Source organism: Peromyscus eremicus, chromosome 7, assembly GCF_949786415.1.
Source record: "Peromyscus eremicus chromosome 7, PerEre_H2_v1, whole genome shotgun sequence".
Taxonomy (NCBI): Eukaryota; Metazoa; Chordata; class Mammalia; order Rodentia; family Cricetidae; genus Peromyscus; species Peromyscus eremicus.
Genome location: NC_081422.1, coordinates 95,322,353 through 95,348,246, shown reverse-complemented (window position 1 = coordinate 95,348,246; position 25,894 = coordinate 95,322,353). Strand labels below are relative to the sequence as shown.

At 40.7% G+C, this 25,894-nt stretch overlaps 1 protein-coding gene across 1 annotated transcript in view; it reads left to right on the top strand.

Annotated features, from left to right (window-relative positions):
- The window catches only part of Ppp2r3a (protein phosphatase 2 regulatory subunit B''alpha), a 141,689-nt gene extending 118,260 nt beyond the window's left edge, over window positions 1–23,429 (top strand). The window contains exons 11-14 of the mRNA XM_059268459.1: window positions 5,520–5,695; window positions 6,550–6,668; window positions 7,973–8,079; window positions 22,054–23,429. Coding sequence (XP_059124442.1) covers window positions 5,520–5,695; window positions 6,550–6,668; window positions 7,973–8,079; window positions 22,054–22,180 — 529 coding nt within the window. The 3' untranslated portion in view covers window positions 22,181–23,429. The remainder of the gene's footprint in view (window positions 1–5,519; window positions 5,696–6,549; window positions 6,669–7,972; window positions 8,080–22,053) is intronic.
- The last annotated feature ends 2,465 nt before the right edge of the window (window positions 23,430–25,894 follow it).

The following is a 25,894-nucleotide window of genomic DNA, read 5'->3' as shown; positions in this document are numbered from 1 at the left end:
AACACTAGCCAAAACTATAGCCTTCTAGATCTAACAGACACCTATACAACACTTCACTCAAAACCAGCTGAAGTGCACATGGAACATTTGCAAGAAGGGTGGAGGTATGCAATAGACAAAAAGGCATTCTCAGTAAATACTTTAGAGTGAAATTAGGGACAAGGGATGTAGCTCAGGTTGTAGAATGCTTGCCTAGCACACACACAAAGCTCTGAGTTCTATCACCAGCACTACACAAAACAGGAGTAATGTATGCTTATAATCCCAGGACTCAGGAGGTTACATAGGAAGATCAGAAGTTTAAGGTCATCCTTGGCTATATATCAAGTTTAGACTGTACTATATAAAATCATGTATTTAATTTTTTAAAAGGCACAGAGGATGTCTTCTGGATAAGATGGTGACTTAGAAGACTCGTTTGAGGTCTGGGCGAGGTGGTACACACTTTTAATCCTAGCACTTGGGAGGCAAAAGAAGATCTCTGAGTTCAAGGCCAGCCTTGTCTACACAGGAGGCTCCAGGGCTATACAGAGAGACCCTGTCTCAAAAACTGAAAAAGCTGTATCTGAGTGAGTTAGGAAAACAAAAGGAATAAGAATATTATATCACATGTCAACTACTATTACCATCTCCCTGACTCATTCATTAATACACACATGAACTCCCACGACCAGGCTTGCTCCCCACTGCCACAGCAGGGAACATGACCAAGCATAGGGATTCAGACCAGTCTTAAGGGCATCTTCAGGGTATCTCCTAGAGAATCTGTATCATTTTGAAAAATACCAAATCATATATAAAGGCAGGCACATCAGAATAACAGATGATTTCTCAATAGACAAAGGGGTTTGGAATAATGTATTTCAAGTTCTAAAAGACCACAGCTGCCAACCCAGACTACAATTCTCAGCACATCTGTCATGATTGATGGCAAATGACCTTCCATGACAAAAGCAGGCTAAAGGAGTAACTAAGCCAACCCTACAGAGGACAACAGAAGGAATTCTTCATTCTTAAAATAATGAACACACCAGAGAGGCTGGGGGAGGGGGGGATAAATGATGCTAGAAAGTAGATAATGCAAATGATATTAGGAAAAGACTAAACCTACAAAATCAACAAATGACAGGAATTAATACACACTTTTTTAACCCTTTTAAAAATTTTATTTGTGGGTTTTTTTTATTTTTTTATACAGGGTCTCACTATGTACCCCAGATTAGCTCTGGTCTGCTGCAATTAAAGGTGGGCACAGCCATAGTGGGTCTTATTCTTCACTACAACCTTGTCCCCCAAGACAAGGATTCTCTGTGAAGGCCTGGTTGTCCTCAAACTCGATCTGTAGATGAGGCTAGTCTCAAATTCAGAAGTCTGTCTGTTTCCTGAGGGCTGGCTGGCATTAAAGGCATGCACTACCAGGACCAGCTGGATATTTACATAATCTTAAAGTATTATTCTAGAGACAATTATTAATGGCAAAGAAAAATAATTATTTTAGAGAATGAAGATTTGGTAGTTACTATTTTAACAAAAGGGCCAAAGCATTTTCAGTAATGGGAGAAATACATCAAATGTCTCCTGATCAGGAGAAGAAATAATTTCAGGGACATTCCTGGCAGATATGTATAACCTGACTCTAATCATGAGAATGTAATACACACTTTTCTATAATAATTCTGAATATTAATGACCTCGATTTCCCAATCAAAAGACAAAAAATAACAGAATGGATCTAAAACATGATCCATCTATTTGTTGCCTCCGAGAAACATACCTCACTGCCAAAAGGCGATGATGGTGCACATCCTTAATCCCAGCACTCAGGAAGCAGAGACAGGTGGATTTCTGTGAATTCAAGGCCAGTCTGGTGTACAGAGTGAGTTCCAGGACAGGCAGGACTACACAGAGAAACCCTGTCTCAAAAAAACAAAATAAATAAATAAATACTGTCTTGGGTAAACAGTTGGGAAAGGGAATTCCAAACAAATGGAACCGGGAAACAAGCAGATATGCCTAATCTAATAGATATCACACACTAACCAGCCAGAAGAAATAAAGATTAGTAGATCCTGGTTAAAGGAACAATCTATCAAGAAATTACAATCTAAACACATATACACTGAACGCAGGTGCACCCAGTTTCGTAAATACTACTAAACAGGGGCAGAAGCTCAGCACATAAAAATACATGCTTCTCTTGCAGAGAATCTAGTTCCAGCCTCCAGCACCCATGTGGTGGCTCACAACCATTCTTAGTTACAGTTCCAGAGGATCGGATACCCTTCTGGCCTCCAAGGGCACCAAGCACACATTGCTGCACATACATGTGTGCAGGCAAAACACACATAAAATAAAAATAAAATCTTTTTAAGATAACAAGGTCTAGAGAGACGGCTTTGTGGTTTAAGAGCAACTCCTTCTCTTCCAGAGGCCTGAGTTCAATCCAACACTTACGTCAGGTGTTCACAACTGCCTATAATTCCAGAGGAGAACCACATCCCCTCTGGCCTCTGCCATTATCCACACACATATGACATACACTCACAAGCCACACACATGCATGTAAAGAATAAATATTTTTAAATACATATATAGATGGAGTTAAATGACATCATACACTAAATGTTTCTAACAAACATTTACAAAACATTCCATCCAACCATTACAGAATATACATTCTTCTCAACAGCTTGTGGTACTTTGTCTAAAATAGATTACATATTACTACATAAAGCAAGTCTCAATCAACATAGGAAAATTCAAATAACTTTTTGTATTCTATCTGCCCACATGAAATAAAGCTAGAAATCAATAGCAAGAGAAACTATTAAAAAAATGATTTAAATTTGTGGAGATTAAACACTATTGGATGATGAGTGAGTCACTAGAGAAATAAACCAAAAAACTTCCTAGAATGGGATGAAAATGAAAATACAACATAGCAAAACCTATGGGATGCAAAAAGTAATCCCTAGAAAGGACGTTTATGGTTCTAAGGGCCTAAAGTTTAAAAAAAAAAAAAAAGAACTTAAGACCTTCGAAAGGCAAAAGCAGTAATGGAAATAAACCATCAAAATCAGGACAGAAATTAATGACAAAGATGAAAATACAAAAAATGGATGAAAGAACTGATTCTTTGAAAAGAAAAACAATATTGATTGAGAAAATCAAAACAAAATTAGAGATTTAAAGGCATTACAATCGATAGCATTGAAGTTCAGAAAATGATAAAGGTATAGCTTAAAAAAATTAATTTTTTACTTCACTAATTAGGAAAATCTAAAATTTAAGTGTATAGATGCCTATATACAAACTACCTATGTAAAACAAGATATTATAATATAAACATCTATGATAAGCAACAAATTGAATTAATTACAAAATGATACTTTTAAAAGCCTCAACAAAAAGTAGTCCAGGTCCTGGGGCAGGAGAGATGGCTCAGAGGTTAAGAGCACATACTGCCGAAGACCTGAGTTCAGTTCTCAGCGTTCACGTCAGGTATTCCACACCCCCTGCACCTCCAGCTCCAGGGGAGCCAATGCTTCTGTTCTCCATGGACTCCTGCACTTGCATGCACACATCCCCACACAGACACACACACACAACTGAACACTTAAGTTTTCGAAAATACATACTTAAAATTATCTAAAGAACAAGTAGCTCAGGTCCAGATGGATTCACTGCAGAATTCTACCAGACGTGTAATAAACTAATACCAATCCTCAAATTATTTTATTCCATAAAATGGAAAAAGAAAGTACACTTCCTAACTCTTTTTGTGAAGTCACCACACCCAGCCAAGACCATATATTGTGCCTTTAGAAATGTGAAGAATGCCAGGCAGTGGTGATGCAAGCCTTCAGTCCCAGCACTTGGGAGGCAGAGGCAGGCAGCCCTTTGTGAGTTCAAGGCCAGCCTGGTGTACAGAGCAAGTTCCAGGACAGCCAGGGCTACACAGAGGGGAGAAAAAATCTGAAGGAAGGCAGGGTGTGGTAGAACACACCTTTAGTCTCTCTGATTTCCAAGCCTGTCTGATCTACATGATTCCAGGCTAACCAGGGCTACAGTATGAGACCCCCTCAAAATAAGGTAAAACAAAGATAAAAATCTGAAGGAAAAGCACTACCAAGCCAAAATACCAAAGTAGAGGTAGGAAAAGGAACCTTTCCATATCCAAGATCTGAGCCAGGGAGGTGCCATGTCCTTGCTGTCCAGCTACTCCAGCTAGAGCAGAATCACATGAGACCAAGAGTTAGAGGCCACCTTAAATTACATATTAATAACTTGTTTAAAAATAAATAAATAAGCCGGATAGTGGTGGCGCACGCCTTTAATCCCAGCACTTGGGAGGCAGAGGCAGGCGGATCTCTGTGAGTTCCAGGAAAGGCGCAAAGCTACACAGGGAAACCCTGTCTCGAAAAACCAAAATAAATAAATAGATAAAAATTTAAAAGGTAAGAAGTACAAGATTAAAAAAAAATTGTGGGTTGGAGAGATGGTTGGAGAATGAGATCAAACTCGGATCTCTTGCCATGCAAGAGTGAAGACCCGAGTTTGACCCTCAGAGTTCATGGTTTGTTTGTTTAAAAAAAGCCAGGCATGGCACACATTTGTAATCCCAGTGCTGAGGAAGTGGAGAAAGGTAGATCCCTGGGGCTCACTAGTCAACTAGCATAGCCTATTTGGCTAGTGAGAGACCCTGTCTCAAAGGTGGAGAAGCGGTTAAGAAGATGCCCAGTGCTGACCTCTGGCCTCCACGTGCACACACAGATAGCCAGAAAACTTGCCTGCCATGACGATCCTTTGTAGGATCTGTCTAGATAATGTGCCATGTCAAAGGATGGGGAAATGTGAGATCCAAGAGACACAGTAGGAAAAAGAACTTCAAGAGGAAATTGTGAACCAGGCATAGAGACCAAACAGACCATAGGAAAATAGGTCAGAAGGAACCAAAGAATATTTCAAGAAAATTCCATTGCTGGAAATCCTAATGTGAATGAATGTGGATCTAAACAACTGGTGGAGATTTGAGGGCTGAGAGAATAACAAGTACACGGGAAGCAAAGCAGAGTTCAAAGGAATGTACTGTTACTAACTCTGACTAATGAACAAGTTCACTGTGTTAAATGACTGGAAGAGATAAAGACCAAAATCTCTTTGTTGTATCAAATCAACACACAATTCTTGAAACAGAAAAATGGAGAAAAAATGTGAGCTGTTGCTCTGAAAATACAAGATAAAAATCAAAAGAATTGGCTTTTTGAAATGACTGGTTCTGGAACTTAAAAATAAAAGAAGGACTCTTCTATTGTTTTTTCTTATATTTCTGGTTGTGAGCCTATCCTTTAATGGCTGAGCCATCTCTCCAATCCCCCTCCATTGTTTTTCTAACAAACCTCTATAACTAGGTATAATTTGTAACAAACATGTAAAGTTACTTAAAAAGAAACATTCAGTAGTACTTGAATAAAGAACCTCTACCAGGTACATGCTAATGAGCATCTTTTACCTCCTAGCATTGAGTATTGGTTCCGCTGCATGGACGTGGATGGAGATGGTATACTTTCCATGTATGAGCTGGAATACTTCTACGAAGAGCAGTGTGAACGAATGGAAGCCATGGGCATTGAGCCTTTGCCATTCCATGATCTGTTGTGCCAGATGCTTGACTTGGTGAAGCCAGCTAGTGATGGTAAGACTGAATGGACAGCACTTTGCACTGTTCATCCTTAAACAAAATGGAGCACAGAGTTCTGTATTATCCTGATGTATTTAGCTTTCCAGAGTTGCCTTTGCAAGCTTCCCAAGTTCGGAAGAATTTAAAGTTTCTCTCTCCTTGACTATAAGTATCAAAGCTACTTTTTAAGAAATAGAACTTTAGCTGGGCAGTGGGGGCGCACACCTTTAATCCCAGTACTCAGGAGGCAGAGGCAGGCCGATCTCTGAGTTCGAGGCCATCTTGGTCTACAGAGCAAGTTCCAGGAAAGCCAGGGCTACATAGTGAAACCCTGTCTCAAAAAAAAAAAAAAAAAAAAAAAAAAAAAAAAAAAAAAAAAAATTCCATAAAGAAAGCTCTGTGACTCAGGGCTGTAGAGGTGAGGAGAGATGGGGATGACTTCTTGGTGAAAACAGTTCTTAGCTGGAGGGGGCAGGGGGCATAATGTCATGGTGTCGATGGTTGTACAACATCATGAGTGTGCTTAAAAGCCACTGCCATGTACAAGTTAAAAATGACTCACCTTCCCCACCCCCCAAGAGACAGGGTTTCTCTGTGTAGCTTTGCGCCTTTCCTGGAACTTGCTTTGGTAGACCAGGCTGGCCTCAAATTCACAGAGATCCGCCTGCCTCTGCCTCCCGAGTGCTGGGGTTAAAAGCGTGTGCCACCACCACCTGGCTGGCTTTTTTTTTTTTTTAATGTGATTTATAATTAAATGAACATACACATATACTGTTCAACAGCAGTGAGGTTTTCTTTTTTGGGTTTTTTTCGTTGTTTGTCAAAAGAGCTGTCAGTGAAATTTACATGGCATATTTGTTTTTCCATAGGCAAAATAACTCTACGAGATCTGAAGAGGTGCAGAATGGCTCATATCTTCTATGATACTTTCTTTAACCTGGAGAAATACTTGGACCATGAACAAAGAGATCCTTTTGCAGTCCAGAAGGTAATGGTATACATTGAAATTGAACTCTCAGAGCTAGAGTACCAAAGGCTGTATGATTCATATTAAATGGTCTGTGCATGTAGGGATCCCTGTATTTAAATAGATAACATTAAAATATTTCATCAAATATGAAGAGACAATAATGTCATAAAGCAGAAGGAAGTGGGGGAAGGGATAGAGAGGGAGAGAAAGAGAATATAAACAAAAGAATGAGAATCAATACAAAGATCTAAGAGCTGGGAGTAGTGGTGCATGCCATCATGGAGACTGATGGGCATCTGTGAGTTCAAGCCCAGCCTGATCTACCTAGCAAGTTCCAGGACAGCCAGAGCTACGTGGAGAGACCCTGTCTCAAAATAAATTCACAAATAAATACTAAGAGCACATTTCAACCACAACCACTGTGCAAGTCAGGTCCTCTCCAGCTCTAAGTCCATGTAATTGCATACACATTAGAAACTAGTTTCAAACTGTAGTTTTGAAAAATACATCAGTAACACATCTTACAAGATACACTGACCTTGATTTAATTGTGCTATACACTTCCAAGATAGTGTGGTAAATAGCTTTACCCTCCTAAGTGACACCAGAACTTCTCCAAAATAGACAACTTCAGATAACTTAACACCTTTTCAAGTACTGATGATTCCTGTGTGTGTGGCTATCAATTTTAAATGTTGTTGTGCATGAGAATAGAGACAAACTCCTTTGCCATGGGCAAACATGTTAGACCATCAGTAAACTTTGAGTGGAAGGAGAGCACACACTGCAGAAAGTTGTCCTCCAATCCATACATGCACACACACACACACACACACACACACACACACACACACACACAATAGGTTTGTTTGGTTTTTTGTTGTTTTGTTTGTTTTTTTAAGAATCATAAGCTAGTGAGACGGCTCAGAGGTTAAGAGCACTTGCTGTTCTTGCAGACAACCCAGGTTTAGTTCCCAGCACCCACATGGTGACTTACAACTGTCTTAACTCCAGTTTCAGAGGCTCCAGCATCCCTTCTGACCTCTGCAGACACTGCATAAACACGGTGCACATATGTACATGCAGGCAAAACACACACTTATAAAATAAAATTATTTGTTTTAAAGAAAGAATCATTACCAAAATAATGTAGGCTGCTTAGCACACCTAATGTTGTGATTCCAGGTAGATCACTGTGGAAATGTTGTCTTAGGCCCTCTTTTAATATGTTAGAATACTTTCAGATAGGTTTTTCAGCAACATACATTATGATGCCCTACCTCCGATTTTTGTCTTTATTCTAACTTCCTCCTTTCAATCAGGATGTTGAAAATGATGGCCCTGAGCCCTCTGACTGGGACAGATTTGCAGCTGATGAGTATGAGGCTCTTGTCACAGAAGAATCCGCCCAGGTGCAGCTCCAGGAAGGGTGAGTGCATCCCCGTGACTGTCATCGGACGTTAGCAGGGCTGTCCGTGTCAGAACACTAAAACTGCCTCTCAAAATCCTTCTCTAGCTTTTCCACTTTTTTTTTTTTTTTTTTTTTGGTTTTTCGAGACAGGGTTTCTCTGTGTAGCTTTGCGCCTTTTCCTGGAACTCACTTGGTAGCCCAGGCTGGCCTCGAACTCATAGAGATCCGCCTGGCTCTGCCTCCCGAGTGCTGGGATTAAAGGCGTGCGCCACCACCGCCCGGCAGCTTTTCCACTTTTGACTAACATGAAAGAAATGTCTGCTTTGGCTATCTTAACTTGGATGAACATACTCCTCTCTTGCATTCCTCACTGATTCCCTGATATTCTCATGTCTCATTTCCTTTAATAAGTCATACCTTTCACAGAATGCAAGATCACTGAGCACCACAACTCTGTAATAGTCAGCCAGGTTTAAGACGGGGCTACAGAACTGAACCTCCCCTAAATAACTGGACTGTGTGTTAAACTAGACTTTACTGGGAATAATCAAAGGAAAATTCCATCATGGATCATGTTAAGAAAGAAAGCTGTCCAAAAATCTTACTATTTGGAACATTCCATCAATTGTATCATTTACTGGCTTTTCCATTATTTTCTGTGACTTTAGAAATTCTAATTTTTTCCTTAGTCTTTGTTGGTAATATAGACATGCTGTACTACATCTAATGTATGTGAGTTATGGAGCTCTCAACTCAGGTCTGCATATCTGCAGGGAAAATGCCATCTTCTAAGCCCTAATGACTCACATTTTTATAGTTTTGTAATATTCCACTGTATAGTTGGACCATTACTCTACACTCTTCTATTGATAATTATATTTTTAACATTCCACTGTTACGGATTATGGTGTTTGACAAATCATCCAATATACGTCATTTAATTGTAGTCGAATTTCTAAATGGTCTTATTAAATAAAAAACACGGAGCCAAATATAGGGGTGAAAGCCTTAGAGATCAAGGAAATAGGGAAAGCCACAGCTAACCTTACCTCATCAACTCGGCAGCTTCCAAATACGAGTTACGTCCTGTCTACCCACGCCTTTATTGCCTTGCTGTTCTGCCATCTCATTGGCTATCTTAGCCCAGCTACCTCACTTCCTCTTCCTACACAGCTCTGTCACTTTCTGTCTGTCTGTACAGACTTCCAGGTCACTATGGTTGGTACTGGGATGAATGGCATGTGTCACCATTTGCTTGGCTCTGTTCCCTAGTGTGGCCTTGAATACACAGAGACCTTGCCTGCTAAGTGATAGCATTAAGGGCATGTGTTACCACTGCCTGATTTATATGTTTACTTAAAATGGCTTGCTATTTCCTCTGACCTCCAGGCAAACTTTATTTATTAAAGCACAAATAAAATATCACCACATTTCAGCACAAATAAAATATTACCACGTTTAATTTATAAGATGAATTCCTAGAACACAGCACGCATATAAGCATATCCAAACTGTAGTTGTAAAGAGTCTTTATAGAAACCAAGCAATGATGGATGCAGACCCTCACACAGAGCAGCAGTGCGGAAGCATTTCCATGTCTTGGCCTAAAGGGTCAGGACGTGGAACACCAGTGCCAGAAGAAGTAGCTGTGTGAAGAGGGGTCCTGGCAGGATTTAGAATTTTGCAATCCTAGGCAACTCACCTGAAAGCAAGCTACTAGAAGCACACATCCAACCCTCTTCATATCCTCAGCAGCCTGGCGATGACACCTTTTGACCTCCAGAAGACCAGGGAGCTCCCTGATGTGGTCCATCAGGTCAGCCTCCTGGAGCAGAGAGAGAAAGGAAAGATAAACAGGAAATATCCAGTTTAATAGGTGATGTGAAATAGTCCTCCAGAGTTGTACCATTTCCTACCTTTCCATGAGTTCCTTTTTTTGGCGGGTAGGGGGAGGAGAAGAGATTGACCTTGAACTTGATCCTCCCTGAACCACTCCAGTACGGGGATTATGACCCGGCATCACTATACTTAGCCCATGGTGTCTTCAGTATCTTTTTTTAAGGTGTCGAATATACCATCACCAATCCCCTTTTTAAATGTGTAGATTATTTTTCTTTCTTTAGTCATAAAACTAAGGTTTCATATATAAAGTTCTTTTGTAATAAAAGATGGCCCAAGTGGGCAGGATCAGAAGCCAAATATATCCAGGGAATACTAATAATAACTGATGACAGTTGTGCCTTATGCATTTACTGGGATGCAACAATAATTAAAGGTCTGATTTGCCTCTTTTGTAGGGCAGTTTTGTTTACTTGTTTTTCCACTTTTTAAAATTACAAGTCACAACCAGGCGGTGGTGGCGCACACCTTTAAATCCCAGCGCTCGGGAGGCAAGAGGCAGGCGGATCTCTGTGAGTTCAAGGCCAGCCTGGGCTACAGAGTGAGTTCCAGGAAAGGCGCAAAGCTACACAGAGGAACCCTGTCTCAAAAAACAAACAAAAAAAATTACAAGTCACAGGGACTGAAGTGATGGCTCAGCTGTTAAAAGCACTAGCTGCTCTTACAGAGGACCTGGGCTACATCCCCAGCACCAACATGGTTGCTCACCACTGTGTGTAACTTGTTTCAAGGGATCCAACACCCTCTTCTGGCCTCCCAAGGACCCTGAACACACATAGCACACAAACACACACAAAATAATAAAATAAAAATTTTAATTAATTAAAAAATACAAGTCACAAGATGGGGTTGGGGGAGATAAGCTTTGCCTCCAATTGCCTTACAGCAATAGAAGAAAATAACAATAAGAATTCAATCAATTTAAATATAAAAAAATAAGCCTAAACAACTAGAATACTGGTTCTCAACCTGTGAGTCGTGACCCCATTGCAAGATCAAATGACCTTTTTACAAGGGTCTCCTAAGACATCAGAAAACACAGATATTTACATTATGATTCATAACAATAGTAAAATTACAGTTATTAAATAACAATGAAAATAATTTTATGGTTGGGGGTCACCACAACATGAACTACCTTCCATTAAAGGGCTGCAGCATTAGGAAAGTTGAGAACCACTGAACCAGAAAGAGAAAAAGAGAATACAATCTGCTGGGAAATATACTGTAAGGAAAATAAAGAGAGAAAATTTTGGCCAGGCCATGGTGGCACATGCCTTTAATCCCAGCACTCAAGAGGCAGAGGCAGGCGGATCTCTGTGAGTTCGAGGCCAGCGTGGGCTACAGAGTGAGTTCCAGGAAAGGCGCAAAGCTACACAGAGAAACCCTGCCTCGAAAAACCAAAAAAAGAGAGTGGGGGGGGACGGGAATTTTTGTGTAGCAGTAACAATTGAAACACAGAGGAAAATGCATGTGTAAGTTTAATTAGGAAGTCTCAGCAGACACCCTAAAAAGCTACTGAGTCAAACTAGAGGGAGAGTTAGATATTAATTAAAATAAATACCTAGAACAGTGAAGCCAAATCAAAATATTTTAGTCAGTCACAAAGCATGCACACAAAAGCATAGACCATATAGCAGAAACTAATGGCGACATAAACAAGGCAGATGTTTTTTAGATCAATGAGTGTAAAATGGGTAAAGTTTCTCTTTTGGGGGGGAGTGGGGGGGTAAAGTTTCTTATTAAAATGATTGTTATGGAATAATGATTACCACCACGAAACAACAGTATTTTAGTAATAATTTAAAGACTTTTTTAAAAAGCTGTCTTCATATTATTAGACTTAAGAGGCAAAAAAAAAAAAAGGTGGGGATTGTAACCTATTATTTATAGACATATAAATAGTAAAGTAAAAATAGTTGCTGATCAAAATCTTTGTGGGTTTTGTCCATAAAGCATTCACAGAATACATATTAGGACACAAAGCATCCAAAAAATAGTAATACAAACTACCTTCTGATTAAAAGAAGGCGGACTGGCTGCATGCTGCAATTTTCAGCTCCCACACCATGTAAATAAGAGTTACAGATGGTGGTGGCTCATGCCTGTGACCTCAGCATCCAAGAGACCAATCAGCTACATCATGAGTTGGAGACAGCCTGAGATATATAGCAAGACTCTGGCAATAGAGGATGATAATTAAAAAAAAAAAATCAGAGAAGCACCTTAAGGAAGAGAAGCTCTAGGTGAGACCAGGATCAGAGCAAAGGAGCCAGCAGCTGAGGCTCTTTGTGACCGAATACAAGGGGGTAATTGTTAACAGATGGTCGGAGCAGCACTTAGTGATCCCTACCTGAATTTGACTAGAACCTAGAACAAGACAGACACCAGAAGCAGCATTCACATAGGTCCAACTCTGTACATCCCATCCTGTCCCTAAAAGAGACAAAAGCAAAGAATATGGGAACTTAGAAAAGAAAGCAGCCACTGAAAAGACACTTAGCAGCAGAGCAGACCATCTTCCCAACCCTTTTTGATGGAAACCCCAGCGATCCCACTTCCCATTCGTAAGCAACCAGTAGGATGGGGGCAGCAGTCTGCTCCCAGCTACAAAGACAAGTGAACAAATATCAGACAGTTGAGAAATACCAAAAAAATATAAATGTGAGGACTCACTACTGGAAGAAGTCAATACAGAAATCAGAACAGGAAATCAAAATGAGTGCTCATAGGAATGAAAAAATGTACTCTGAAAGACTACAGCTAGTGTTTTAGAAATGGGGAAATTTGTTTTGTTTTACTGTGGGGGTGTGACGTAATTGTAAGGGTCCATATACTGTGGTGCATATCTGGAAATCCAAAGTCCACTTTCAGACAGTTGTGGGATCCGGGACTCAAATGCAAGTAGACAAGCTTGCAGTAGGCTCTTTTACCAGAGCCATTTCACAGACCCAGGAAAAAAATGTTTTTAGTGAAAACTGCAGCATGATACTGAGTGGAATGGACACAGTTGAAAACATTGTTATTTTTATTCAAATGCTGGGGTTTTAAAACACCTCTAGAAAACAACAGGAATATTTCCTAGAATTTTAGCTATTGAAGCAAATTTTACAAATGCACGGGAGCAGGACACTTTTTTCCTACCCGTTACAAATATTTCGGATCTTATGGGTCCTGTTACAAGTGTGCAATCGATGGGGATAATATATAAGCAAATGTTCAATCACTGTACTCCAACAGAACTTTAAAAATAAGCCCAAAGGCACTAATTGGATAGTGTTTCAGATCACGAAATATTCCTGTGACTTTTTTCTTTGGAATTTAAAAAGGTAAAAATATTCTTAGCTCATAGATTGTCCCAAAACACATGTGAAGACAGTTTGGGCTCATCATACAGTTTATCAACCCCTATATGAGAGTGAATTTACTGTACAAAAAAATAAAGAACTGGAAATCTTCAGTAAGAAAAATACATTACCCACAAAGTGAATGCAAAAAGAACCGAGCATCATTGAGTAACTACTTTTCTCCACTCTGGGATCAGACGCCTGACAAGAGCAACTGAAGGAAGGCAGGCCTGGGCTCCCAGCTCCAAGGGCTTTAGTCCACCATGGGGGCAGAAACTGGAGGCTGCTGTCACAATGAACCCCCAGTTGGGAAGCAGAGATGAATGCTGCTGTTCAACTCCTTTCTTCTTTTTATTCAGTCCAGAACTCCAGCCATGGAGTGGTGACACCATATTTAGGACAGGTCTCCCCATGTCAACTAACCTAATATTTAAAAATTCCTTCACAGGCATGTCTAGAGATGTGTGTTCCTTCAATTTGGCAGTCAAACTTAACATCATAAATACCATTCAAGTACTACTATGAAAGTAACTTTAGGGACTGGAGAGATGTCTCAGTGGTTAAGAGCACTTGCTGTTCTTTCAGAGGACCCAGATTCAGTTCCCAGCACCCATATGGCAGCTCACAACTGTCTGTAATTCCACAGGCTCCAATGTGCTTTTCTGGCCTCCAAGGGCACTGCACACAATAGTGTACTTACATGTAGGCAAAACACTCAAATAAAAGAAAAAGAAATCTTTTTTAAAAAGAAAACTTCCAAGTCAGAATTCCACATCCATTAAAAATGTGAGATTCAAATAACACATTTTGGGGGTTTCATAGATGCAAAATTTTGCTTCTCACAAAATTTGCTTTCTGATATTTCTGAAAAAAATATCAACTTATACTCATCATGAAAGTAAATGGGACCTTTGTACAGGAAATAGTGAAATGCTTTAAGCTATTATAGGCTGGGGGTGCAGCTCATTGGTAGAACATGCATTTTAACATGTGCAAAGCCCTGAATTTAATCCCCAACACCTCCCCACCACCACCCCAAAAAAAGCAATTGTCAGTAATGAAATATATCAGTTACTTTTCTATTGCTGTGATAAAACACCATGACCAAAACCAACTTATAGAGAAAGGAGTTTATTTTGTCTTATGGTTCCAAAGGTATAAGAGTCAGTCATGGCAAGGAAGCCTGAGGTCCAAGAGTTCAACATATGAGTCTATGGGGGCAGTTTTCATTTACACATAAACAGTCTGTTGATATCAGTTAATGTCCAGAAAACAAAGGAGTGAACTACAATAGTTGTAACTCCAGGTGACTATCTCAACAAAAATCACTGTAGGGGCTTAGCGATTAAGAGCACATACTGCTCTGGTAGAAACCTAAATTCACTTCTGAGCACCCATGTCAAGCACTTGTGGTTTGCCTGGAACTGGCTATGTAGACCAGGCTGACCTTGAACTCAGAGATCCACCTGCTTCTCCTCTTTAAGTGCTGGAATAAGAGGTGTGTACCACCAAGTACGGCTTACATATTTTTTAAAAGATTTATTTTATCTATGTGCATCTGTGTGTTTATATGAGTACCCAGAACGACCAGGAAGTGGTGTTCGATTCTTTGGAGCTGAAATTAATAGGCATATGTGAGCCACCCAGTGAGGGCGCTGGGATCCAAACTCTGGTCCTCTAATAAAGCAGTAAGCATTCTTTCCTCCCTCCCGCCCCCACCCCGCCCCCAGAGCTGAGGACCAAACCCAGGGCCTTGCACTTGCACTTGCTATGCAAGCGCTCTACCACTGAGCTAAATCCCCAACATTTTTTTCCTTTTTTTTTTTTTTTTTTTTTGCAGTAAGCATTCTTAACCCCTGAGCTCTCTCTCCAGGCCCCTTTTAGCACTCCCCCAACTGAATTTTTTTGTAACCTCCTTTAAAGGACGGGGGGCGGGGAGGTAGCAGGTCTAAATACATAATATGTTTAAAATATAATTGGATCAAAAAAAATTTCAAGTTATGGTAGCACTAAGTGCCAGTGTGCATGGAATGAAGAGGAGGCAAGGATGCAGGTAAAGGGTCAAAAGGGGAGATGCAGTCACCAGCTGTTGTGAAATTCAACCAGTACATATGAGATGCTCTTGTCACGAACCTCTTCTCATGTGGTGGGAGATAAAGCTTAAGGAGAACACATGTGGGTGCTGAAGTCTCTAGGGAAGAGAAGGCGGCAGCCACAGCCTGTACAGCAAGTGCTAGAAGGCCAGCAAAGGAAAGGGAAGGCCTGTTACACAGGATTAACAGCTGACTGGTCCCAAAGCCAAACTGGGCCTATACCTAACATCCAAAGGCTACAACCTAGGGCTTCACCTCATGAAGAAGTACAGATATCAGAGTGAATAAATGTCACACAGAAAATGGTCAGACCCGTGTCAGAAAAAGGAAGAATGTCTGAGGCTTGGGAGCCACCAAGAGCTGGCCAAGTCACCAGCTGGCCAGGTTACCTGACTCCTCCAGCTCAGTTTCAGAAGATCCTGGTAACTGCCTTCCAGCATCACTGTGAGGCCCAGAGCTGCTAACAGCTGGCATCTAGCTCCAGGGAACAGTCGCTGTGGCTACTCTGGGTAAAGAGTTGGAGTCTGTAACATTACACACATGAAAATTTGGAGTTAGGCAATACTAAACTCAAATCTTTGTTGTACCACTTACTAGTGTGATCCTGGGATTCCAAGCCTCAGTACCCCTCCACAATGAAACCTCTGCCACACCATGCTACTTTAAGATTTAAAGAAGACAATGAATATAAATAAAGTCTTTGGACCCAGTTCTTTGTAAGAAAAAGCAGTGTCTATTTACTTCTACAGCTTCTGTGACCGTGGTAACATTTACCTAACCTCTAGCAAATAGAGTTTAGTCAGCTGTAACTAGCAGTCATCACCTGTGCTGTTTGCTTCCTTCCCAGAGCACAGGACATCGCACCACTGATAACAGTAAATATGTGAGATGGCACATGTAATACCTCCAACAGAACCTGGCATATGGATGAAAACAGACTGACCTACTTACTTATCTTAGCACTAGACTGTGGGCTTCTCAAAAGCAAAGACCCTTGTTTCGATCTTGTATGTAACCCCTAGGAGATTGTTAGGGATGTGCCTCAGCAAATATTTACTGTAAGGCACAGAAAGCAACATTACTTCAGCCAATCCCACCAAAAAGATGTCCTCTCCAAGCCCAGAACACACACCCTTCCAAAAGGCACTTCAAATTCTTCCCCATCAAACAACAGTGGCAGGTTGCCCTTGTGTCATGCTCTACCTCCTGCTTCTGTCACTAGCCAGTAAATGACTCCAGGTCTAAGGCTGTATACACTGCAGATAAACATGGCTTGAGGACAGATGATCACAACAAAGAACAGCATGAAAATCCAACCCAGTAATGAACCCAGAAAGACCAGGGTCCTACCAGCACAGAAGTATAGGAGGAAAGCAGGTTACACCATTATTTATAATTAGCATCCTTGTGTTTTCTACAACAATGTAAATTAGGATCCCAGCACCCACACAATAAATAAGACAGGTGTTCCCAAAAATGCCTGTAACCCCAGCTCTAAAGTGGGTTGCTGGCTTCCAGCCTAGGTGAGAAAACTGAGCCCTCGTTTCTGTGAGAAACTATCTCACAGAAGTAGAAAGTAACAGAAGACGACACCAATACCCTTTTCTGTTTTTCACACACACAGGCATGGGCACTCATAAACATGCACACATACCGAGACAGGTACACAGCTAAATTGGGGGGGGGGGGGAGGGACAGCAACATGAATCAGTGAGTAAAAGTAATTGTTAAAATCTATAAACCTGAGTTTGATTCCCCCAAACATACATAAAGGTGGAGAGAACCAATGTCACAAAGTTGTCCTCTGGCCTCCACATGACTTCACAGCATACATACCCATCGTGCACACACATAATTAATTTTAAAAACATCTTTGGTCAAGCAATCCAGAGAGAACTATTATATGTTTCAGTATATTAAGTAACAATGTTACTAGCATTCAAAAATGGCTTTCATACTTCAGAATGTTCCCTAAAGCACTAACTTATCCATTTAGGTAGTTTATAAGAACCATCCATCCAAACATAGTTGCACACACATGTAATCCTAAGACTTGGGCATTTGAGGCAGGAAAACCATGCATTTGAGGTCAGCCTGGCTATATAAGGAGACCATACCTTTTTTAAAAGGAGTTTTGTTTTAAGGGGCTAGAAGGATGGCTCAGCACTTGCTGCTCTTGCAGAGGACCTGTATTTGGCTGCCAGCACCTACTTAGCAGCTCACAACCATCTATAATTCCAGTTCCAGGAAATTTTGCACCCTCTTCTGGCCTCTGCGGGCAGTGGGCACATATAGTAACATCCAGGCAAAACACACAAAAAATAAAATGATCTACTATTTTAACAGTTTTCTGTTGTTTTTGTTTCATTTTTTTTAATGGACTCTTTTTATTTTGTTTTGTTTTTTGAGAGGGGGTATTTTGTTTTTCAAGACAGGATTTCTGTGTAGCCCTGGCTGTCCTGGAACTCGCTCTGTAGACCAGGCTGGCCTTAAACTCACAGAGCTCCACCTACCTCTGCCTCCTGAGTCCTGGGATTAAAGGTGTATGCCACCACTGCCCGGCTTTATTAAGTGTTCTTAATTAGGCAGATAACTTTCTGAGGCAGGAAAGTAGGTTGGTAGACATTAGGAACTTTTATTGTATCTGTGTGTATGTCCCCTCCTTCTATCTTGTCATAGGGATGGAACTCAGGCTTGGCAGCAAGCACCCCTAGCTGCTGAGCCATCTCATAGGCCTACATCAGGAAACTTGGTAAAGTTGGGACAATTTTTAAGAAACTAGATAAAGGAAGTTCCATGAACTAAATGTCTGATGTTCAAAACATTTCATTTAACTGAATTTCAATAAAGGGCTTAAGATGTTTTTAATTTAAAATACAAGGTCAAGCCCGTCTGCATTCAATATGGAGAAGAGCTCCCAAATCTCTGCCCCTGAGGAGCTACTGATGATTGATGGCTTCTAAGGAAGAGGCAGTCATTTTGTTGTTTGGTTTTTTTTTTTTTTTTTTGGGGGGGGGGGTGTTTTTGGTTGCTGTTGTTGTTTTTGAGACAGTTTCTCTGTGTAGCTTCGGAACCTATCCTGGAACTCGCTCTGTAGACCAGGCTGGCCTCAAACTCACAGAGATCTGCCTGCCTCTGCCTCCTGAGTGCTGGGATTAAAAGCTTGTGCCACACCATCGAGCACCTGAGGCAGTTTTCTTTAAGGGTGTGGCCCCTGGTTGACTATGCTCCACCAGGTGGCTCCACACCCATGAGTATAAAGGCAACACAGATTGATTTATTTAATAATTTAAAAAAAAAATCTTGGGGCTGGAGAGATGGCTCAGAGGTTAAGAGCAACAACTGCTCTTCCAGAGGTCCTGAGTTCAATTCCCAGCACCCACGTGATGGCTCACAACCATCTGTAATGAGATCTGGCACCCTCTTCTGTATACATAATAAATAAATCTTAAAAAAAAAAAAAATCTGGCCGGGCGGTGGTGGCGCACGCCTTTAATCCCAGCACTCGGGAGGCAGAGCCAGGAGGATCTCTGTGAGTTCAAGGCCAGCCTGGGCTACCAAGCAAATGCCAGGAAAGGCTCTGTCTCGGAAAAAAAAAAAAAATCTGGAGAGATGACTCAGCCATTCAAGGCTAGGCTCACAAATGTGTGTGTGTGTGTGTGTGTGTGTGTGTGTGTCTTTGTCTTTGAATTACATGGAATATATGTATATATGAATGGCATGAAATTAGGAGATACAGAGCTGGGTGGATATGAAAGGAGTTGTAGGAGGAGTGGGGCTAAATATGAACAATATACACTGTATGCATATATGAAATTCTCAATGAAAATATATCAAAGTAGGGGGCTGGAGAGATGGCTCAGTGGTTAAGAGCACTAACTGCTCTTCCAGAGGACGTGGGTTCAATTCCCAGCACCCACATGGCAGCTAACAACTGTAACGCCAAGATCTGACACCCTCACATAGACATACATTCAGGCAAAAGCATCAATGGAAATAAAGATAAATTTTTTAAAAAAGAAAATATATCCAAGTAAAGCTGGACATGATGGCACATATCTTTAATCCCAGCATTCTAGAGGCATATGCAGGTAGAGCTCTTTTGAATTCAAGGCCAGCCTGGTCTACATGACTTTCAGGCCAGCCAGGGCTGCATAGTAGGAACCTGTCTTAAAAGGGAGAGATAAGGCTGGGGATGTGGCTCAGTTGATAAGAGTGCTTCTCACGCACCAAGCTCAGTTCTAGACTCGGACCTAGTTCATAGACTGGATGTGGTAGCACCTGCCTGCAGTCCTAGTACTTAGAAGACAGAAGTAGCAGGATCCAGAGTGAGTTTGAAACTACATGGGCTACATGAGAGACCCTGTCTCAAGAAAGTAAAAATGTAATTCACACTTCTCCTCTGGATTATAAAAGGCTCCAAAGTAAAGAATCAGTGAACGTTTTATTCTGTGGTTATACCCACCATGTCCTAGATTCCCCACAGCAAGCCCTGACTCAAATATTCAGTGTATTGAGCAACTGGTTGGATTCAAAGGGAAAGGAGGAAAGGACACAATTGGGATTCTGGCTGTGAGTGGCACATAGCTCACTAAAACAGGGAGAAACCAGTCAGCAGGAAAGTGAGTTCAGGTGTAAGTACGCTGCTATCATCCTAGAAGAGGCATCCAGTAGACAGGCAGACTGTGGCAGCTTAGCAGCACGGGTAAAGTGGTGGGTAAACACGGGAAAGACCAAAGTTGCCCAGGAGTGCGAACAGAGTTCAGTCCCCAGCCTGCCTGCCAGTTCTGCTGAAGGAGTAAGAGAGAGATCAGGCTTCAACTGCACTAGTTCTAGGCTGGGTGGGTCTATGAGGTGTAGGTATAAACCTCTGGCAGTGCAGGTTTAGTTCTATCCTTAGACTGTAGTAACTAGATGCCAACAGGACCCTCCGTTAGGAGTCAAATGTATCTCAGGTGTTGCCTGGTGAGTTTCTGCAGCACTAACCAAAAAAAAAAAAAAGTATTAAACCACCCCTTTTGGTTTAGTCTGTTTTGTATTGCAGCCTTACCTGGCTGGCCTGGAACTCAAGTGTATACCAGGATGTACCCTGTACCTGGCTTGTATGGTGTTGGGGGGAGGGGTTGGTTTTATTCATAATCTTGCCCCTCAATAGGGTTATGTGTCACAATCATACTCTGCTAAGCCCTAGTACTTCTCTGTGAAAATGAGAGCTACATTTGGTAGTTTCTGATGTAGACCCTGATCACCCCTACCTAGTAGTTGGGAGCTCATGAATCAAGGAAATGTAGTGTTTGGTAACATGTCCAAAGTCACACACTGATCAGCTGCAGATTCAGATCTGGACTCCATAATCCATGTTTTAATCCTTTAGCCACCATTCCAAGTGGCCTCCATCAGGCCACCGGAGTTCAAGGAGGCTGGTTCCATTCATTCCATCATTCCTGTTAAACTGTATCCTAACATCTGGTTCAAGCTCAGCAATTTGAGTTCAAATGCTTATTGAAATAGTGTCACTTCTGATTTTAACTCTGAAAATACACCTTTTTCTCAGACCTGTGCTGAGGTACTTTAGACACTAGCAGCATGCACAAAGTTAGGAACCAAGGAAAGAAAAACACCTTCCATTTTGACAGGAATAAGCAGTCCTGACTTATCATGGCTAAAATTAACTTTGATACCACTCCATATCCCATAAAGCAAAGCTACTCTAATACTGCCTCCTTACCTAGAATATCCCATCGCCACAGACACCTAAAGGATGAGTGGTGGACTAGGAACAAATTAATAATGGAGGATCTTTGCAGTGAGCAAGTTTGAGCATCATGAGCTAGAATCACGGGGAAGTTTTCCAAAAACCTTTTTAAATGTTTAACCTCTATTCACAATGTTCTGGATTGGGGGGGAGGGGGGTGTTGGAGAGGTGGTTCATTGGTTATGTGTACTTGTCGCCCTTGCAGAGAACCCAAGTTAATTCCTAGCACCCACATGGCAGCTTATAACCATTGTAATCTAGTTCCAGGGGATCCAATACCCTCTTGTGGCTCCAGGATAAAGCACTTATCTAGTATGTGTAAGGTCCAAATAACAAGGCTACACTAATGATGTCAAGTACTGTTAACATAAAACGTAATTCAATGACATTTTCTAGGCTCAAATTAGTATCAGAATACTTACTTTCAGTACCTTAGGGCAGGCAACCATCATTCACAAGAGTTAAACATTGAATCTGGGAGTCATAGCATTTCAAGGCTCTAAGGAACAATGACAATTAGAATTCTTCCTAGCATAAATAGGAGGAAAATCCACAAGCAGACTTGAAGTCTGTAGCAGATACACTTGCACATCTAAATGTGTCAGTAGGGCACAAAGAGGAAGGCTGTAATACAAAAGCAGTCAATAAGTTCCCCTCTTTAGAAAGACCATTGAAAACACTCGTAAAACCCTAACAGACTTGAGCTGTAGGGAGCAGGAAGGGGCTTCTTCTCTAGACTGTGACCTCTTCAGAGCAGCTTGATTGTGGGTAAGCTGCCAGTTAAGTGAAGGTGATTTTTCAGGCTGGTCTTCCAAATCTCTGCATTGCTATATTGACCCATATCCAGATGTTTATATTTAAGAAAAAAAAATCAACTCATTTTGCTTTGTACTTCCAGCTCCTTTGAAGATTATGAAGCAGATGAACCTGTGTCTCCCTCTGAATTTGGAAACAAGGGTAATAAAGTAGTAACTTCAAGCCTTTCAGAGAGATGTGGAAAGCTTCAGTCAGTGGATGAAGAGTAGCTGCCAACATCTACACAGAAGGATGGTGTGGAGAGATGGTCTAGTTTGCACACTGCTTTGTAAAGGCTTTGATTGCTCCAAGTGCACTAGAAACTAAAATGCTCTTAAGTAGTTCAGCACAGGAGACCCCTCCAGTTTGCCGCAAACCTCCTGCAGAGCTCTTCCTTGGAAGTACATACTGTCATCTGTTTCCAAAGTCTGCAGTCCGCAATCTACACCCCTCAGTGTATGGAAGCTCTCTTGGAAACAAGGCCAAGCACAGGTCTCTGCACAGAAAGAAGCTGCCTTAGTGTTGGCCAGCTTCCCTGGGGTCCCCCAGGCTCCTACAAAACCTAGAAGAAAACTTCACTTGCAGAAAACTTAAGTCAAAGATTCTGAAACTTGGAAAAGGGCCTCTAGAATTGACTTTGTTCTAGTAACAAAAGCACTGCCAAACATCTCAGAGACTACTTATGTGTACTGGAGTTCAGGGACCTTGAACTTACCTGGTTTAATGTAATTTCACCATGACCTGCCAAACTGCTAGTCACTTTACATTCTCAGGTATTGTAACCACTAGGCCCTTCCAACTCTGCTGGCAAGCTCGGCAGCCTCTGCATCTGACTGTGGGTCTTGTACAAAATCTCAAGAAAAATCCTTAAAGTGAAGGTAAGGGCAGAATCTGGCACTTATGATAACATTTATAGACAACTATTGGGTGATTATTAATCTACAGATTAGTTGATCTATCTTCATTTCTAGCAGGCCTACTTGAAGACTTAAGGAACATGATACACCATGGAAACTTCTCACTATACAGATTTCCTCCCCTTCTTGAATACTAGAGTAAGCCAAAAGAAAAAGGCTCAAACTAAACAGTATTCCTTACTGTTTTGAAACTACTACACCAGATATTTCATCCACCTCATTATCAAACTTGGAAGAAAACAATTCTCACCCACAGTAGAAATTACTATAGTGGTAAATTCAAAATCCTGTATTTTTCAACAGGCCACCGTGCAGCCAAATCTTACAGTGCTCACTGTTACCCTTCATGCTGGAAAAAAAAAATACTAAAAAAGGATGGACATCTCTAAAAATCACAGCAACTTATTATCCATGTCTGCCAAAGCCATCAACTTTTCCCTATCCCTTGTTTCTTTGTTTTGTTTTGAAAGTCTTTTAAAGGATCAGCATAACCTCTCTTTTCTCTCCATTCTAATTATCATGCTGGGATAAAGGCCAAGCAGTGAAATAATAAAACTTTAGATGATGGAGAAAAAAAATTAAGAACTAATACTAGAAGTTAGCAAGCCCAGCAACCCTGCCTGCCACAAGATCCTCCAGATCCCTGGTTAGCTTACCTTCATGACTACAACTAACCTCCCACATAACCACTATAGAATCTGGTAACTATTACAACTAATAGCTCACCCAGGTATTAAAACCTAACTTGAGGAAAATTTTACAAAAAACATATAGGTGTGGTGCCACATGCCTAAAATCTCAGGATTTAGGTAGTTAAGACGGGGGATAGAGAATGCAGTATATACAGTAGCATAAATACACTGAGAAATTTTGCTTACTATAATGCTAGCACTCAGAGGAGACTGAGGCAAGGAGGATCAGCGGCTCAAGTTTGAGGTCAGCCTAGGCTACACAGTGAAACCCTGTCTTGAAAATAATTATGTGATGTTATCACCAATCCTATCCAATCTTTGGCAGTAAGGGGAAACAACTATTTTTAATTTCAAATAAAAATACAAGAGGATAATTTTTAAGGCAATTTTAAGGATTTTATTAGCTGTGTTCTAAACTATTTGGGACTCACCTAAAAGCACAATATAAAACTCAACTTTATAATATCCCTTAAAAGCCAGGAGCATAGGGCTGAGCTAGCTAGGCCTCACTAGCTGCACTGAAATTATATGCAACTTGTACTTTATCTGTGGTGCTGGGAATCAAAACCTAGAACCATCCACATGCTAAGAAAGCACTCTGCCTGCAGCCTTCTTTTTAACTTATTTTGCTGTCTTCTTTCGCCGTTACTGAAACTCTCAACACCACACAGTTTGAGATGGATTATTTAATTTTGGTTACATGAATTATACTTTAAAGAATTACCTTATTACCAAACTGGAAATGTCAAGTTGTGACAATACCCCAGGGACCTTGAAAAAGATGAATTATAATCTAAATCACTGGTTCTCAACCTTCCTAATACTGTGACCCTTTAATACAGTTACTCATGTTGTGGTGAGCCCCCCAACCATAAAATTATTTTTATCTCTACTTAATAACTGTAATTTTTCTAATGTTGTGAATGGTAATATAAATATCTGATATGCGACCCTCTAAGGGGTCGTGACCCACACACAGGTCAAGAACCACTGTTCTAAACATTATTTAATGAAAGGAGGGTGGTTTCATAGCATAATTGCCAAGGTAATCAAACTAATAAAATTCTGTATAGTTCCCTGTATCTATCTTATCTGTCACTACACTGTTCAAAATGTTTAAGAAAAAATACCAAAATTCTAATTCAGATATCATTTGCTCAGCTTTGAAAGTGTTTGACTAGAGATGGTGCATGACTTGTTTTCCCCTTTTCATCAAACAAAATAAAATTGTCAAATGTATCAATTGTGTTCACTACACATTTTTGGTTTTAGATACAATTCATTTTTACACCTCTAAGCAAAGTTGAGTTTTTGCAAGAATAACTTTGAAGCCTTGGGAATGCTATAAAGAAAAGTCTTAAGGGTACTATCTCACTGAGAAGTGCTTTCCTCTGGGATAAAGGAACTCTCCAGGATCAAAGGGGACTTTAGCCTCATCCATATATTAAAAGGCTGTATCACTGCATATTATTGGGTATCTAAAATGAAATCAAGAATATTAGATCCAGATCCTACAGTCTTATGTCCTAAAAGCATTGTTACCTATGGAAAAAGGAAATTCTCACTTAACATTTCTTCAGTAAGGTTATCGTGGAATTTTTTTTTTTAAGAAAGCAATCACAGACCCTTTACATCCTAGTGCTTCATGATGAAAATATACACCCAATGAATCTAACCAAAGAGAAAAATTGTTAAGCTCTCTTCTGACAAGGACTCAGATTATTCAAGATAACATCAATTTAAATGCAGTTTTGTTTTGTCTTTAATAATTTCATATCTTGATAAATAAATCTGGTTCCTTCAATAAATTAAGTCAGCATTTGTCAGCATTACTTTTAAAAAACGCATGTCATAGCCGGGCGGTGGTGGCGCACGTCTTTAATGCCAGCACTCGGGAGGCAGAGCCAGGCGGATCCCAGTGAGTTCAAGGCCAGCCTGGGCTACCAAGTGAGTCCCAGGAAAGGCGCAAAGCTACACAGAGAAACCCTGACTCGAAAAACCAAAAAAAAGCATGTCATAAAGAAAAACATAAAAACCAAGGCACTTTAAGTACTCTTCCCCAGCCTAATACAGACCATTCAGAACATGCTATCCCAAACTCCTCAGTATTCTACAACATAGAATTAGAAAACTATCATTTATTGATAGACTTAAGGTGTGATACAGGTTTCCAAAAATGTGGCAGTGAGAATACCAGCATAAAAAAGAGAAACTTGTGCTAAAAACAACCTGAATTCATCATTGGCAATATTACATAACAATCAAGGTCCTCACATACTGATTTCCACTTTATCTCTATTGCCAACCTCCCATGCATCAAAACAAAAGCTAAGAT